Source organism: Acipenser ruthenus, chromosome 9 (genome assembly GCF_902713425.1).
Source record: "Acipenser ruthenus chromosome 9, fAciRut3.2 maternal haplotype, whole genome shotgun sequence".
NCBI classification, from domain to species: domain Eukaryota; kingdom Metazoa; phylum Chordata; class Actinopteri; order Acipenseriformes; family Acipenseridae; genus Acipenser; species Acipenser ruthenus.
In genome coordinates this window covers 8,590,668-8,607,066 of record NC_081197.1, presented here as the reverse complement: position 1 = coordinate 8,607,066, position 16,399 = coordinate 8,590,668, and the positions used below count along the sequence as shown (strand labels likewise).

Genomic DNA, 16,399 nt, shown 5'->3' with positions numbered 1-16,399 from the left:
CAACTGTGATTGGAGGTCTGTTACATTGCTGATTTTTATAGCTTTAAATTTGCTCAAATTCTGCCAAAAGGATATCAATTTATTGTTCTATCTCATTCACTACTTAAACTGTCACATAACCATAGTCTATAAAATGCAGTTTATAAATAATGCAGGTGAGCATTAATTAACTTTGCTACTGTTACTGAATTCTGAAGCCTTATACAGTATATTTCAGCATTGTTCTCTTTGATAAAGTAACTGCAGTATGTAGAAAAAATGTCAAAACTTTAAGGCAGAAAAAATAATTCTAAAAATCACTTGATAGATTTATACTGTGTGGGTTATCTAAAAAGAAACAAACAAAAAAAAGCTTTATTAATGGAGTGCTAACAAAGGTTTTGAAATCTTTCCTCTTACTAGAATTAGCAATATTATCTCTGGTCTCCCTTTTCTTAAGCTGAAGATCTTTTGGTTTGCTTGCCATAGATAAACCACTTGCCGAGATGAGTAGTTACTGCTGCTTCCTGGTGTGTTGTAGTTCAGACTCGCTCCAGTGGTCTAGCTGCAATGACCTTCAAAGATACCAGGATGTACAAGTTTATCTGTAACCCTGTGTTTGAAATATTCACATCTCCTGAAATAAACCAAACAAATTTCAGCTCATAGAGGGGGGTCTATAAAATGCAAAGAGGAACTTGATGAAACTAGCAGTGTCATGAAAAAATACACACATTTTGTAAACAGCTTGTTTCTAATCTCTCATATATATACAAAATGGCTTTGGTTAAATACGGCCCAATCAAAGCTGTCTAAACTAATTTGCACAAAAAGCATTAGTCTGCAAAAGCAGTTGTGAATTTGAAATAATTACTCCTCTATGCAGTCCCCATGCTGTTAGACTGATTACACCCATATTTTACACAAATGTCTTTGTACAGTATGTATTGATTAATTATTTCTCCCAATCACAACTGTTTCTGTCTCTGATAATAAAGTGGTCTGTATGAGCATAATGCCGGCATGCTGAAATTCTGACTGCATTGCAATAACAGATTCTGGCTTGTCCTTCTTTACACAAGTGCTTGTTATTTGAAAGGGTGATTTTATTTTGGTTTCAGACTAAGTAAAGTGTTTATGGACCTGCTGTAACCTGGAAACGGCATAATCCTAACTAAATTGAAATGGAAATCTGAACTGCATTGTTGATTTTAGCAAGCATGGAAACATTACATTATCTGAAGCAGTCAACTGCAAACTTTAGAAAGTTAATGTGATAGGATACACAATCAAGCTCTCCGAAACCATCACGAATTGCATTGCTAACAGTAACATATTTCTTACAATTGCTACTAAATGATTTTTTGAACATTTTTGCATAGCATTGTTTCTTTTACATACAAATTAACATGTTTATTTTATGCTTAGCCTCTGTAATCCACACTTGGTATACTGGGGACGAGAAATAATTGGCACAGCTTTGGTCATAATTGTGAACTGAGACGACTGCCAACAAAGCATGAAAAATAATGATTTCTGGATAGTACTATGAACATTTTAAAAAGATACCAGGTTGTGAATGTACTTATGTTTGGTCACATATAACCAGACCATTCAGATGTAGGATTTAAAGAAAACCTACTTAAGGATTATGGTTGGATAATGTTGGCACTTTCATAGAACACTTACGATAACCTGAAAAACAAAAGGGTGCTATACATGTCTTTCTGTATATTCTGTTCACACTGTAAAAATCTACATTTAGTTGCATCTCTGTAATAGATTAGTATTGGTGTCACTTCAATGGGGTCCCAGCTAGAAAACGTGAATCACACCCACAGTAGTTCTAGAAAACCATGAACTAGGTGTGGTGGAATGGTTGACATCAGCAAAGCAAGCTTTGATTTTAGTGCCTTGGATTTGAACCTCAAGTTTTGGGTGATGGAGTAATTTTGTGTTATTCTTAAACAAGATTCTAATCCAGCCTACTGCATGGCACCCAGCACTCTTGAAAATAATTGTTAATCTGCAGCCCATATGAAATGTATAAGGAATTGGTGTCTGCTTAATATCCTTTGATTTATATACAGTAAGCACGAGGCATTCCAGTGTTGGTATTCAGTGCATAGGTTTCCTGCAACTCACAGATAAGGTTGTTTGTTTGTCTATTTATTTATGTTTTTATGTATTCATTATATTTTATTTTTCATTTACATTTTTTTTTTTTTTTTATAGAATCAGGCCTCCACATGAGCTATCAAAGTAAACTAATCAACACTTCTCTTTCTCCTCCATTTCCAATTAAATGAAGACCTCAAAAGATTTCTTGCTGCATTATTTTTTGTAAATTTTTTGGTGAACTTTTGAGTGATGGAACTGGAAGAAGTATCACTAAAATGTGATGTGTATCTTCCTTGGAAACTGCCACTTCTGTAGCAGTACTGTTACAGTATGCTAAATGTTTTATATCCAGAATATCCATTAACAGGGGTGAATGTAGTCAATCAAATGTAGATCTAATTACTGACTTGTTTCACTTCCCACAGGTTCCCGTCTTCCAAAAGTTTTGCCAAAAGTTTTGCCACGGTCCACAGGGATCCGCGTCAGTGAACACATGTTTCCTAGTAAGATCAGTGCTAGAGACCAGAAAAAATAAAACCTGGTTTGTAGGTTAGGTAAAGGTAAGCATAAAGTGTGTGCAATTAAAAAAGCAAGCACTGCCAGCTAAAGCTTTATATTTAAAAAGAGAGGTTTTACAGCACAAATGTGTAGGTCGTTGTTGGCCTGTCGCTGCTACCGTATACTGATACGAGTATGTATTATAGGCTGTGTGGTCCAGTAGTTAAAGAAACGGGCTTGTAACCAGAAGGTCCCCGGTTCAAATCCCACCTCAGCCACTGACTCATTGTGTGACCCTGAGCAAGTCCCTTAACCTCCTTGTGCTCCGTCTTTCGGGTGAGATGTAATTGTAAGTGACTGTGCAGCTGATGCATAGTTCACACACCCTAGTCTCTGTAAGTCGCCTTGGATAAAGACTTCTGCTAAATAAACAAATAATAATAAACAAAAAATAATAATAATAATAATAATTGGAGAGAGCCCAAAGGGCATTAAAATACAATCTGCTTGGGATCTTTTCCAGTCTTACCCTTGGATTACATTTTAAACATGGCTCTGCTGTTCTTTATATAGCAGCTGTAAAAAGTACCAAATAATAGAAACTTTGCTGAGAGTATGCTGTTATATTAGTTGTTTTTGCAATGTTGACTTTTTTTTAAAGTTGATATAAGCATAGCAGAGCCATAATTAAAATTTATTCCAATGTTTTTTATTGATGCTATACCTGTAAATGAATAAAAAAAAATAACTTCATATTGTGATATTGTAACACCAGTCTTCTGCTGTAAATAGTTACTTTTTTTTGTAGCAATAAGATGAGCCAGACAAAGAATATAAGCAGCCATCTGGCTTGGAACTATTGAACCACTGCACAATTTAATTTAGCTCTTAACAACTGGAAGACTTCATGTTGCACATCTTGCAGTGGCATTTGAAGGACTTTCACAAATCCCAGCAAAAATAAACACATTGGCAATGAGACTAATACAACACCCTTTTAATCAACGATTGTGATCAATTTTAGCACCTGGAAATGTGTACTAATTGCAAACCTGAGACAAATTAAAAAACCTGAAATAGTTTGTAATTATTTTAAGGCTTTACTGTCTAAATGTCAAAGACAAGATGACGTCATACACAAGATGCATCAGCATTATGGATCGATGTAATGCTGAGTGAATGCCCAGGTGAGAAACATACAAACATCCTGGAACCCCTTTGGAAGATCTGGCTCGGCTGGCTGTTTGTGCATAACTTTGATCTACAGGATGATCTGTGCAAGTTGTTTGATTGGAAGTGGTCGTAAGGTGCTGGTTTTGCTGGACCCCCATCTAGTACTTGGTGCTTGTCCAAGACAATCTTGCGGTTTGCTGTGATATTCCGATCTGGTGCCCCTGTGTTTTGGGAGGTTAATAGTTGTGCGTTCTCTTTTTTTTCTTCAAAGGATGTGGTGTTGTTACAAAAGAAGACAAAAAGGTCTTATTTCTACACGCAGTGGTGCCAGCTGCAACTTGAACATCTTAAACTGAGGGAAGCCACTTTTTCAGCAATAGTGGCGGGGAGACCTAGTTTGAGGCAGCGTTGCTGTATCAAGTCCCAAGTCTTCCCTGGTGTGACGTGCAGTGACCTGAAACCTAGTCTCCTGAAACCAAGTTCCATGCCAAGTTGCTTCGTGTTCCATCAACTAAAGGCTTCCTCGATAAGCCAGACACCTTTTATGAAAATAAAAAAGAGAGGGTTTACACTACTAATATTCTTGTTAAAAAATAAGTAAATAAACCACGAACTGCACCAACCTCAAGCATTGCCTCAGGCAGAAGAGATGAGGCAGGTGTAGAAAAGTTACTTTGGATTGCAATGCCAGTACAATAGAGTTAAGGTTAATGATTACAAAAATGCAGTTGCATTTACCAGTTTAAAAATGTGATTTATTTTAATATTCATTTCTACCACGTACACCCCCCCCCTCCCCCCCCCCCCCCCCCCCCCCCCCCTCCCCCAGATCTGAATGGCTCCACTGCAGGCCCACAGGCGCCCTATGAGCCACAGGAGTCGCTGGTGTGCGGTGAACCGTGGATTGCCCTGCCGATCTAAGCCCTCCCTACCCGTGCGGCGCTCGGCCAATTGTGCGCCACCCCCTGTGAACCCCCAGTCGCGGTCAGCAATGACATGGATTTGAACCTGCGATCTCCAGGCTATAGGGCTGAGCTTTCAAGGGATTTATAAAGCTTTTACTAAGACTACAAGGTTTCAAGGATGAATTACAAGATACAATACACAGAGACTGATTTGTTCTTTCTCCTTAAAACTGAAACCTATTGATTTTCTCATCATTTTTCTTTTTTTTTTTTTTTTTTTTTTTTTTTTTAAAAGAACGGCAAGCGAAAATGCTTATGTAAAATCAAGACTTTGCCAGTTTCCTAGCTGGCGGTGTTCCATGTTGTTTTGTCAGTGTCTCGGTTATACTGGATCATTCGTACAGTACAGGGATCATTTTAATATGTCAGTTTTAATTCCATCCAGATCCTTAGATTTTTAGTTTTATTGATATTCATTTGTATGACATTGTTCAATACAACACTGTACAGTAGATCTTTAGGTTGGCTCTAATCAAAGCTGTGAAAATGTATTTACATAATTACAGGATCTGCTGCTGGAGGCTCAAGAAAAAAAGCAAACTGAAAGTTTTTTTCTTAACTTCAGTAGGAAGGCAGCAAATCCCTTAGCAAGCACTTTAATAGGGATGGAAACTCGCAATGATATATCAAAGAATAACACATTTGAATGTAGGAGGTTTCATACTCCAAGTTGTGCATACTGTAGAGTTTTGTTTACCTCCCATGTAGCTGTGCCCAAGTATATCAAAAGAAGAACCCTAAAGGCAGAGATTACAATTTTGGTGTTTTTTCCCCCCCTTTCATCTATCTTAATTTTAAGCATCCAGCAGGCTGGGGATTTGTTGCAGTTCATGAGCTTGCACTGGCCTTTTTTCTCACTGCAGACTCACTATGCAGCTACCTCAGAGCTACAGCGTCTGAGGACAACGACTTACAATTGTTACAAGATATCACATTATTTTTTACATACAATTACCCATTTATACAGTTGGGTTTTTACTGGAGCAATCTAGGTAAAGTACCTTGCTCAAGGGTACAGCAGCAGTGTCCCCCACCTGGGATTGAACCCACGACCCTCCGGTTAAGAGTCCAGAGCCCTAACCACTACTCCACACTGCTGCCCGTAACAATGAGATTTAATTGGGTCTTCTGATGCATTAAATGGAGAAAAAACTATATAAAAGCTGAGGTAAATCCAAGTCAAGTATCCCCTAACTTGATCTTATAAGTTGCATGGTCCATGCTCTGAAGATCTCTGAAAAAGCTGGTTGCTGTTTGGTCGTTTTTAGAAGTCTCTGTTTTAAACACAGCTTTTGTTTTTACGTTGTGTTCTACAACTACACTTCCATATAGTGGAAGGTAAGAACAATTTTGAATTTATATCTCATTTATATTGATGCATTGCTATAAGGTATAGGATTTACATTTTAGCTTTGGAGAGTGATATATTGGATGTTTTAGGATTTAGTGTTGGGCGGTTTGCATATCTAGGGCTGAGTATGTGATAACCATACCTGAAGTATTAATGCTATTAAACCTGTAAAGGCACTGGAAACGCCCAGATTGCCTATTAACAGGGATCCAAAGTGGCTTGCAACCACTCAATCCATTATTAAGCATTTAATAAACAGAAGGAGCACTATTACTGCTCTGATTTAGTTAAAACTTCAAATTAAACAAGTCTGTGTGATTTTCTTGATTGTTAAAAGTCATCTGGATATGTTGCTAGCCTCGTGCACGAACAATCCACTACAGGAGTCCAAAACATCTCTGTCCTCCCTTGAGTTTAAGAGTGTGCTCAGAGCAATAAAAGAAGTACATGCGAAATCTGACAGGTGAAACTGCTATGCAATAGGAATCTTATTTCCAACCCTGACATGTCTGTCCTAAGAATGACTCCACAGTATGGTTCTTTTGTTTCAGGGGAAGGATCCTATTCAGATGTGATAAGGGGTTTGTGAAGACTTTGGTAGTAGTAGGTACAGTCAAATTGCAGCAAAATGTCTTTAGGAACTTCCTGGTTCTCATTATCGCACTTTTAGCTAAAAAGGTTGAATAGCTCTGTATTAAAATAAGTGGCAATTGGTGTGTTGAGTGGTCTGTAATGTAAATTACTACCTCTGCAATCCACCAGAAAACTGAAGCCCTGTCATGTGCATCATTATTATACACATTAAATCACCACCCCCTTCAAACCACCACATTCTTCTGATCGAAGGAGGAGCGCTGCGATGCAGTAAAAGTCACTTTATAATAACGGATTCTTTGATTTGGTAAAACTGTAGTGCAACATGTATTTCTACATAAAGAAAAACATTGCATTTAATGTTGTGTTTTTGGATTTGTTTAAAAAATATATATTAATAACATTGAAATAAAAACAAACTGCCAACAAATGTAACTATAAGACAGTGGCAGTGGAAAATAATTAAATAAAATCAAGTAAGCACAAAGTAAAAGCTTCTGAAAAAATGATATATAGTGTATTGAGACAGATAGCTCACAGAATAGAAAAAGAGGAGGAGATACAGGCAATGCCAGCACTAGCAGACCATAGAGAATAGATGCCACCTGGGACCAGAACTTTACCACTGAGGTGTATTCTCAAATTACATAAATGTCATCTTGAAATGTTTATGTAGAGTTGCTGTGCTGGGTATTAGACCAAATTACTTAGCATTTAGGGGTTGCCTCCAGATTTTCCAACTCACTATTCCAAATGTTAGTTACCACAAGTCTGGGCATATATGGAGGAACCTGTCCAATCATGTACCACTTTGTTTCTTGTGTCACACTGTATCCTGCTGCATTCTCTTATTACGTGTTCTATGATGATTTCTTTTTGTTGTTGTTTATCTTCATTGTTAGTCAAGAGGTTTCTACCTAGAGTTTTATATAAAATTGTTTGGGAGTTCAGGGCCCTTGACTGACACTGATTGATTACCCAATGCTGTACGGACAGCAATATATCAAAAACCTATTTCTTCCCTGTCAGCCACCAAATACCCTAGTCTGCAGCAAATAGTGTGGGCTTACATCATAGTGCAAGTTACAGTGCTAAAAAATACATTTATCAAAATGAAGTAGCTTGCATCAGATGATATGGTCATTTTACATTTTTAGCAGAGCCTGGTGGTGATGGTTTATTCTTTAAAACAATAAACTGTGAAACTATTTAATTAGCTAATTCTTTAGTTTAAAGATCAGCTGTAAATGATGTAATTTGCTGAAGGATATAAACAGTGACATTATTATAATAATAATTATAATAATAACCACCAATAGGCCCATACTGCATTTTGTGACTCCGTTCTGTCGGCATACTATTTAATATGTTATGCAGTACAGTAGCTAACTTATAATACCATTTCATTTAGTTGCCATATTAAACAATACGTATTGGGACTTCCTTAGAACTACTTTCATAGATAGACACTGGCCTTTTGCTTAGAGTTGTGAATTTTGTTCTTGTATTTAAATCCATGCCTCTTGCATATAACGGTTTGCTCAGGGGAACTGACAGTGCAAAGTTGCACGGAGGAGTAGCCTTTTGCCCTGTTAGGTATTCAGTGCTTGTAGTAAAGATGCACTTGCTGAGTAAATCTTGCTGAGTAGAACTAATATTTGTCTGACGCTGTAGAATATTTGTGCTAATTGACTCGTGGCTGATACCGTTGAGGGCCATTCCGTGTGCTATTGATCTTGGTTAATCACTGGACACACATCGTTAGCACTAGTCCCCAATGCATACTGGTATCTTGTAGCCTTACAATGAAGCAGAAGTGTGGATGTAGTGTGTTTTCTATGCAAAAAAAAGTTTTGATTATTACTGGGGAAATGAATCTGAGGCTTCATTATTTAGGGTTGCTTAGCAACCACTTCTGCAGTATGGCAAAGATTGAGTCAGCAGATGTTTATTAGACAGTATTGAATCTCATGCATGCTTTAAGAGGATGTTATGGCAGTTTTAATGTTCCTATAAAATCAATGGACTATTACTAATTTGTAGTGTAACCTACCTATTATTAACTAAAATGACTGACATTGATAAGTCCAGAAAATGCAAATGGTTGCGTTTTATTTTAAGAGCTTATTTTAATTACAGTACTTTCACAGGTAATTTGTAATTGTGCATCTGTTTACTGCAAATGTCGAATGCTTAAAGCATTTAACAAACATATTATTAGTATTGAATATTCTTATCTTAACCTACCACCGAACCGATTGTGTTGTCTCCTGGGAAGATAAGGGTTCATTTGGGTATATCGTTTCTAGTCTTCTATAGGACAGTATGGTCACAAGAAGACGTCATTTGGACAGGGATTTGATATTAGAAATGGCATTTGTCAACACTAAAGACTTATCTAAGAATATAATGAAAAGTATAAATAGAAACTTTTTATCTGTAAATGTCAAAAGAATATGAGGTCATGTGGGTAACACACCATTTCAGCTGTATAGTTTTAAAACTCATCTGCTCGAAAATAAATAAGACAGTTGCAGATGTGACACCTGGATACATGTATTCCCAATATGCACCGATCTCTGAATAAAAAGTGTAAAAAAAAAAAAAAAAAAAAAGGAAAAAAAAGGAATCGTCCATTATCCCAAATTCTTGGGAGCAGTAGTCTGTGTGTTTATTTTATAATACGAATGGTACATGTATATCAGTTGTGTTTAGGATTAGATTTCTTAATTGCAGGAGTAAACTTACAGTATAAACCTATTTGTACACTAGCTCACTGTTCTATGGGTCAATCTTTAACGGCAAGCATTTTTCATATTGTGTATACTGTGTGGTTTTTCATACTGTACATATTAAACCGATAATCAAGTACAGTACACCCTTGCTATAATTAACCTGTTGGGGTCCAAGCCTTTTGTTCGTTATATCAAGGGGTTCATTATAGCAAAAGGACAATCAAAATAAACGATAAACTGTTGGAGTAAGTTAATGAAATGATATTGTGAATACAAGTAGAATTACATGTACCTGTTTGTTTCATGTCTGCAGTATTCTGCCTTTGCTTTATCCTATTTGTTGAAGAATTAAAACGCAGCTTTGGAGAGTGATATATTGGATGTTTTAGGATTTAGCGGTGGGCGCTTTAGCGGTTTGCATATCTAGCCTAAGGGCTGAGGTGAAACTGCTATGCAATAGGAATCTTATTTCCAACCCTGACATGTCTGTCCTAAGAATGACTCCACAGTATGGTTCTTTTGTTTCAAGGGAAGGATCCTATTCAAATGTGATGCAGGGTTTGTGAAGACTTTGGTAATAGTAGGTACAGTCAAATTGCAGCAAAGTGTTTTGAGGAACTTCCTGGTTCTCATTATTGCTTTTTAAAAAGGTTAAATAGCTCTGTATTAAAATAAGTGTGTTGAGTGGTCTGTAATGTAAATTATCACCCCTGCAATCCACCAGAAAACTGAAGCCCTGTCATGTGCATCATTATTATACATTAAAGTAGCCTGTAGTCTTGTAAACGGCACAGTGTTAGGACCATGTTCAAATGGCAGCCGGTGTTATTAACGATCAGTCAATGCACTGATTTAGGGTTGAGTTGCTGTAAAGCTGAGAGGTTTGAATGAGGGCAGAATTATTATATAGATCAGACAAGAATTCTGCCTGATTGGAATACCTTGTCAGTGTGCGCAATCCAGTAGGGTTGGAGGAAAGGATATTGCCTTTTTTTTTTGTGGTTGCAAGATAATTGCAATATGCTAAAATGCCCAAAGCTAAATTTTTATAAAGGGAGGTTGATCATGGTACATTTAATTAATGCCTAGGATACACATGTTCAGTTTAAAAATGACAACATTTGAATCTGATATTTTTAAATGTGAAATATAATTATGGATCCAGCACCGTACTTATTAACACGCTTAGCAACACACGCCAATATGTCTGACATTGTTCATCAGCACCTTGCAACGTGACAGTTTTCTTTTGTTTGTTAGTTAAGGGTTAAGCAAATGCGAAGACACATTGATTTTCACAATGTGCACACTGCAGGTTGGAATCTAGTTTATTTCTGCTGCTCCTACTTTTATGGAGAAAAGACAAAACTGAATAACGTCTGCATTTCTACTATTAACAACACCACATTTTCTTTTCAAACCATCATCCCTATCTTTTAATATTGGCTGTTTAACAGGGCTTGCTTGTCATCTTTAAACTTTAAACTAAATTGATGTGAAAACTACCCTGTATTCTACCATGGCACTGAGTTACAAAGAACGCCCCAACAGCGTTTAGTGAAGTGTTTTCCACTCCTACTGAGAAATATCCCCAGCCCTAAAATGAGCTTGCTGTTAAATCGCCTTGCTGTCTTTAACCCTCAACTGTCTTCTAAAATGACCTACTCCTTGAGTTCCCCTTATTCGGTGTGTTTATTTGGTACAAAACATATATAATGTGATTTGTTTTAATTTAGATGGATTAATGGAGGCAATTTGTCAATGTCCTTGCAATATAGGAATACATTACAGTAACAAAGTATACTAGCTGTCCTTTTAAAATTAATTTTCCTCCCTCTTATGAACTTTCTGTACCATGTAGCGCTACTCTCTGTATCAAAACTGTACGTTGAAATGTTCCGAGTTGTGTAAAATGAAACCGCCTAGACCCTTGTAGAACAAATGCAGTCGGATATCGGTAGCTGGTTTCCGGTGATTTTCGATATGAACAAATGGGGTTAATGAGAAAAGCATGATATATTTGAACTAGGATTTATTATAACAGAAAAGCCAATGATATACAGTATTTGATATGCTGTTCCTTTTACGGTTTGTTTAAGTGGAGTATCGTAAAAGTTCAAGCTACCATATATGTCATGTGCTGTATGCATATGTACTACTGTATATATTGACTTCTTGATGTAGTATGCAGCATTGGTTACTGCGGAATTATGCAGCTGCTGATGTCGCACTAAATTACCTGTGGTACCACACAGACTGCTGCATGACAGTGACAAATGGGCTGGTGTGACAAAACCTCCTGCATGACTTAAATGGTCAGCAACAATGCCAGAGGTTGTAAAAAATCCTATTGGTAGTGGCTTAACGCTGTTTAAGTATCAGTGTTGGCCCCCTTCCCACAAGTCTAGACCCTGACAGTAAAAAAAAATGAATACCCCATTTTAAAGACATTGTGTCTGGTCTAGGGACTAGGACAGCGTGCTTATTTCAGAGGAAATGCCCTCTGCAGGTTTCAACTTAAACACTCAGGCATGTGAAATTAACAATTGCTTTTTCCTTGTAATTCTAGGGTGGAAGTGATGAAGGTGAGGAGGAGGAGGAGGAGGAAGTGGTGGCCTACCTTGACCAGAGTGATAATGAAGGAGAGTTTGACCCCAGCACCCTGCCTGATCCTGATAAACACAGGGACTCTAATCAAGATGAGGAGACGAGCGCTGAAGAAGATGTGATGTAAGTTTGTGAGATGTTAAATGACATTAATACTGTGTCATTTTAGATCATCCATCCAATGGGCAATGGGGTTAACTAGCTGAATTTGTTACCAATAGCAACTCTACCTACTCATAATAGATCCATTATGCAGCCTGTTGGCCTGCTGTTATAAAGGCATACGCTCTCTCAGCAGGAATTTGAGATTTTCATTCCATGATGCATTACAGCCTTCATTTTGGATGACAAGCTGTATATATACTTAAGTCAAAGTCCTACTGATCTAACAAGTATTCATTTGAGGATTCATTTCCTCCTTATTTAAATTAGGAAGTGAAGACTCACTCTGTGATGTAATTATTCATTTTACTTCATTTACTGCTATTATCTTTATGAATTTAAGCTTTTATAAAAGATTAATATGGTTTTCTGCCTTACCAATTAGTTATTTTTGCAGTGTGTATGAAAAACACAAATAGAGGGAGGTATACATGTTTTAATGTGTGAGCTTTCTTTGACTGATCCCATAATAGATTGTTTTGTTACATACCTACATGCCTAACAGCACTTCTGCAGCTGGTAATCTGCCTGAATCTTATAGGCAAATAGCCAACTGATGTAAATTCAGATCACATTTTGCTGTACATTTGCTGTGCCCTACCGAGAGCACTAAAGCATAATGCTGCCATTGTGTGCTGTACTAGCAAGGCAGCCCAAATGAGAACCCTCCTGGCAAAGTATGTGCTTGTTCCTTCTAATGTGATAACTCAATTCAGTAAAACAGGACACAGATTACTCATAGTGCCTGAATGATTTGATGGCACTCGTAGCAGTCGCTTGCAGTTATTTCTCCGGGAGCTGTAAACGGTACAGCATGGTGCACAAATCACACTGTAATTATTGTTGATTTCTATGGAAATGCATTTTATTTTTTCCCCCTCAAAGGACGCTTAAGCTAAAGGCCTACACTATGGGTCACAAAGTACAGTAGTATCGGTCCTTAAGCATTGTCCGTGGGATTTATCTGATCTAATTACACGACAGATGCAGCTTCGTCAGATTTTATTAAACACTCCCATTGATGGTCTGCTGTTCTACATGGTATTGATATAGCTAATGGAGACCAAGCTTGTTTGGAGCCGACGTCTGTGATGTAGTGGGGCTTTCTGGTATTTATGTCACTAACATTTACTCTAGGGGCAGTCAGTTTCACACTGCAAGCAATATTTTTCTCAAATAAGCAAATGGATTGAACTGAACCGGATACCTGGGGACACTGCTCTTTTGTTGGATTACAAATCTCTTATTTTTTGTGTCCTTTTTTGAAAATGTTCAAGGGTATGAAGTAGCTGAATGAAAAGCAGGCAAGTGTCTGTATCAAGGTCAGCCTGCTCTGAATTGATCTGTGTCCTTCAGTATCGCAGCATACATCAAGACAGAACTGCTGTACAAATGTGACGTTATATCGAGCAAAAAAGATGTGTCTTCAGGTCTGGGTTTAAAAGTGCTGTGTTTATCAGCCTGTGAACCTGCAATACATGGAGAAGATCTTTGCTGAGTTTAAGTAAACATATTACTTTCTGTTTATTGTGCTCCTATCCCCTGAGCCCAAGAACATTTTAAAATTTGTTTTGATATTAAAATACTTCGAAAAATAGTTATGATATTTTTGTGCTCAGTCAGCAGTAGTGTGGTTTTGTTTTGGTGAAAATGAATAATGTATAGAATGTCAATCAAAAGACCTACCTAGAACTTAAGTTACGCAGGTATAATGGAACAAAGGTGCCTTTTACCTGCTGGCACATGTGTGCAAGTGAAAAGAAAGTGAAACAGCTGACATCTGGAACGCTTTCCCTGGTCAATTCCGAAGTAGGCACGATAAATCACCAGCAGAACGGTATCCTTGATGGCCATTGCTGCAGAACCTTGACCTGCATTAATATCCACAAAAAAGGAGGAACTAAAAGGAAGTGATGAGTTTATTAAACAAACATCACAGTGCTCTGTAATGCATTCAGGCCGTGAAAAGCACATTCATCTTCAAAAGCCGTTGATCGGGAGTAAAGGTGATCCTGACCGGTCAACATGCATCAATGTCATACTCGGTATTCCTGGAAGTTTAGGAGACTGCAATGAGAAGAAGCATCCATGAGTCGTCCCCCTGGTTTGAAGCCTCAAATGAAGACTATAATGTTGCAGTGGAGCGAGAGTCCTCTGGGATCCTGAACTCTTGATTCCTGTCCGCACAGATCAAAGTGCTTTCACTCCATCGCCTGCAATTCTGTTCATCGTCCGGTGGCCGCGGTATGTTCGTCAAGAATGTTCCACACTTCAAGGCTACATTATTAAGCCCTTACTTGAATAAAATCTGTCTGGAAAGCATGTTGGATCCCTGAGAGTTTTGCACTGACACAATTTTAACGCAGTGGAGTTTTATAGAAAAAGCCAAGTACTGTACTATACATGTAACATCTATAGCCTTAAGGTATTTTAAAACCAAGTGGTAGAATTTATTGAAAAAAAGGGAATAGGAGTGTAACAGTAGATGCCTCACAAAGAAAGGTGACTCAGTACCACAAGATCATTTACCGCAGTAAACTTGGCAACATGTACAGCAAGTATATTTATTTAATTCCCAATAACATTTAACATTGCGTGTTACCTGATCAGGGAATAACCTTTGCAAAGGTCATAGATGGTAAATGTAGTGTTAATGAGCTTTTATTACTCTGAGACAGCTGGAGTTCAGGAAGACCTCCTGCACTGTACAGCATGTAAAACTGCCTCTGTCCAGAAATACTACCCACAGCCGCCTTTTATATCTGCATCTGTCGCTACGTTACTGGTAAACAGTTTTGAGAAGGTGAGGAATAATTAATAAATACATTAATTAATTAATGTATAAGGGGCCTGCTGTTCAATGTGACCTTGCAGATCATGGGGTCTAAGGTATGCTGTTTTATTGAAGCCCAGTCTGTCTTTGTTCTCATTTTGCCATTTAATACATGACTGTGACTTAGTTACTGGTATGTGTTTAATTCATTCTGCTGTTCAGATGTGGATTCAGGCCACTCTTTTTTTTTCTATTAATGCAGCAATGCAAATGCTTAAATGCAACATGCAGGCATTCGTTTTATAAATAGCAGTCTAGTATTTAATATTGTTCTATGTTTGGCAATGTGTCATGCCAAAGGATTTAAAATAACCATCTCGGGCAGTATAGACCATTTAAACTGGCTTCTGAGAAACCATTGCAGTAGCAGCACCATATACCGCCCCAAAAAAGACTTCCTTGTGAATGAAGAGTGACTGTAGTCGTGAGAATGCTGTGAAAGTCTCCCCACGTTCGTGTTGTTTGCTTCTGTTGGCACCCTAAAGCCTTATAATGCGCACAAGCCTGCAGCGCACACACTGTGTACATTTTGGATTGACGGATGGATGTTTGTTTCTGTGTAAGCTCATGTCTCCTATATTGCAACTCATTGGATACACTCAAGTATCTCTACAGCTTATGCTCTAGTTCAGGCTACAGATCGGAGCTCATTTTTCCATGTGTTGTTCAATTACCCTACTGCCATTTATTTTGTTTGTTTTTCATTACCTGCGAATTACCTATAAATGTAATAAATGTATGCAGGTAAATATTTCTATGTTTGTTGCACATGTTCTGCCTCTTTGACCTGGTTCTTTAGAAAATCCAGATTACAGCACCGCTCTAGGCATATCATTGTCTGTAGAGAATTATTAAACAGCACTATAATATTTGATGGAATTCAGGTCCTAGTTGTGCCTGTGAGTTGTGCCTGTGAAACCCATTCTGTGGAACTGAATTCAGGTAGACAGGTGCTGTTTTTTTTTTTTTTGTTTGGCAATAAAATGAAACGACCAATCAGCTTGCTGATGTTCTGTACAGCCTCTCACGGAGTTACAGTTCAGCCCACCACCTTTAATGAACTTGACTGGATCTACAGTACCATCTGGAATAGGCATGTGACGTACGTGTGTGTGTGCCACATAAATGTGGTTGTTTTTAAACAAATATTAAACAGGTGAGCATGGCCTTGGGGCCGCAGACGCACAGTAGAGCAGTGTTTTGTTAAAGAGTAACTTTGTTTTTTAGTTTTCATCTTAACTTTTGGCATGTACATTTGTACATGTCTTTAAGCTTGAGTATTTTGGGATTTGCCTAGTTAAGCAGTGCACACAGCACGCCCTCACAAGTGCTGCATTTGATGCAGACTCACGATTGCTGAGCCCCCCAGACCCACTCACAA

General features: G+C 37.8%; 1 protein-coding gene across 2 annotated transcripts in view; it reads left to right on the top strand.

The window, feature by feature from the left end:
- LOC117972856 (probable ATP-dependent RNA helicase DDX10) overlaps nucleotides 1–16,399 on the top strand; it is a 90,658-nt gene that overhangs the window by 72,356 nt on the left and 1,903 nt on the right. For both annotated transcript variants that reach the window (XM_034923225.2, XM_059031064.1), the window contains exon 17: nucleotides 11,986–12,146. In XM_034923225.2, the coding sequence (XP_034779116.2) occupies nucleotides 11,986–12,146 (161 nt within the window). The remainder of the gene's footprint in view (nucleotides 1–11,985; nucleotides 12,147–16,399) is intronic.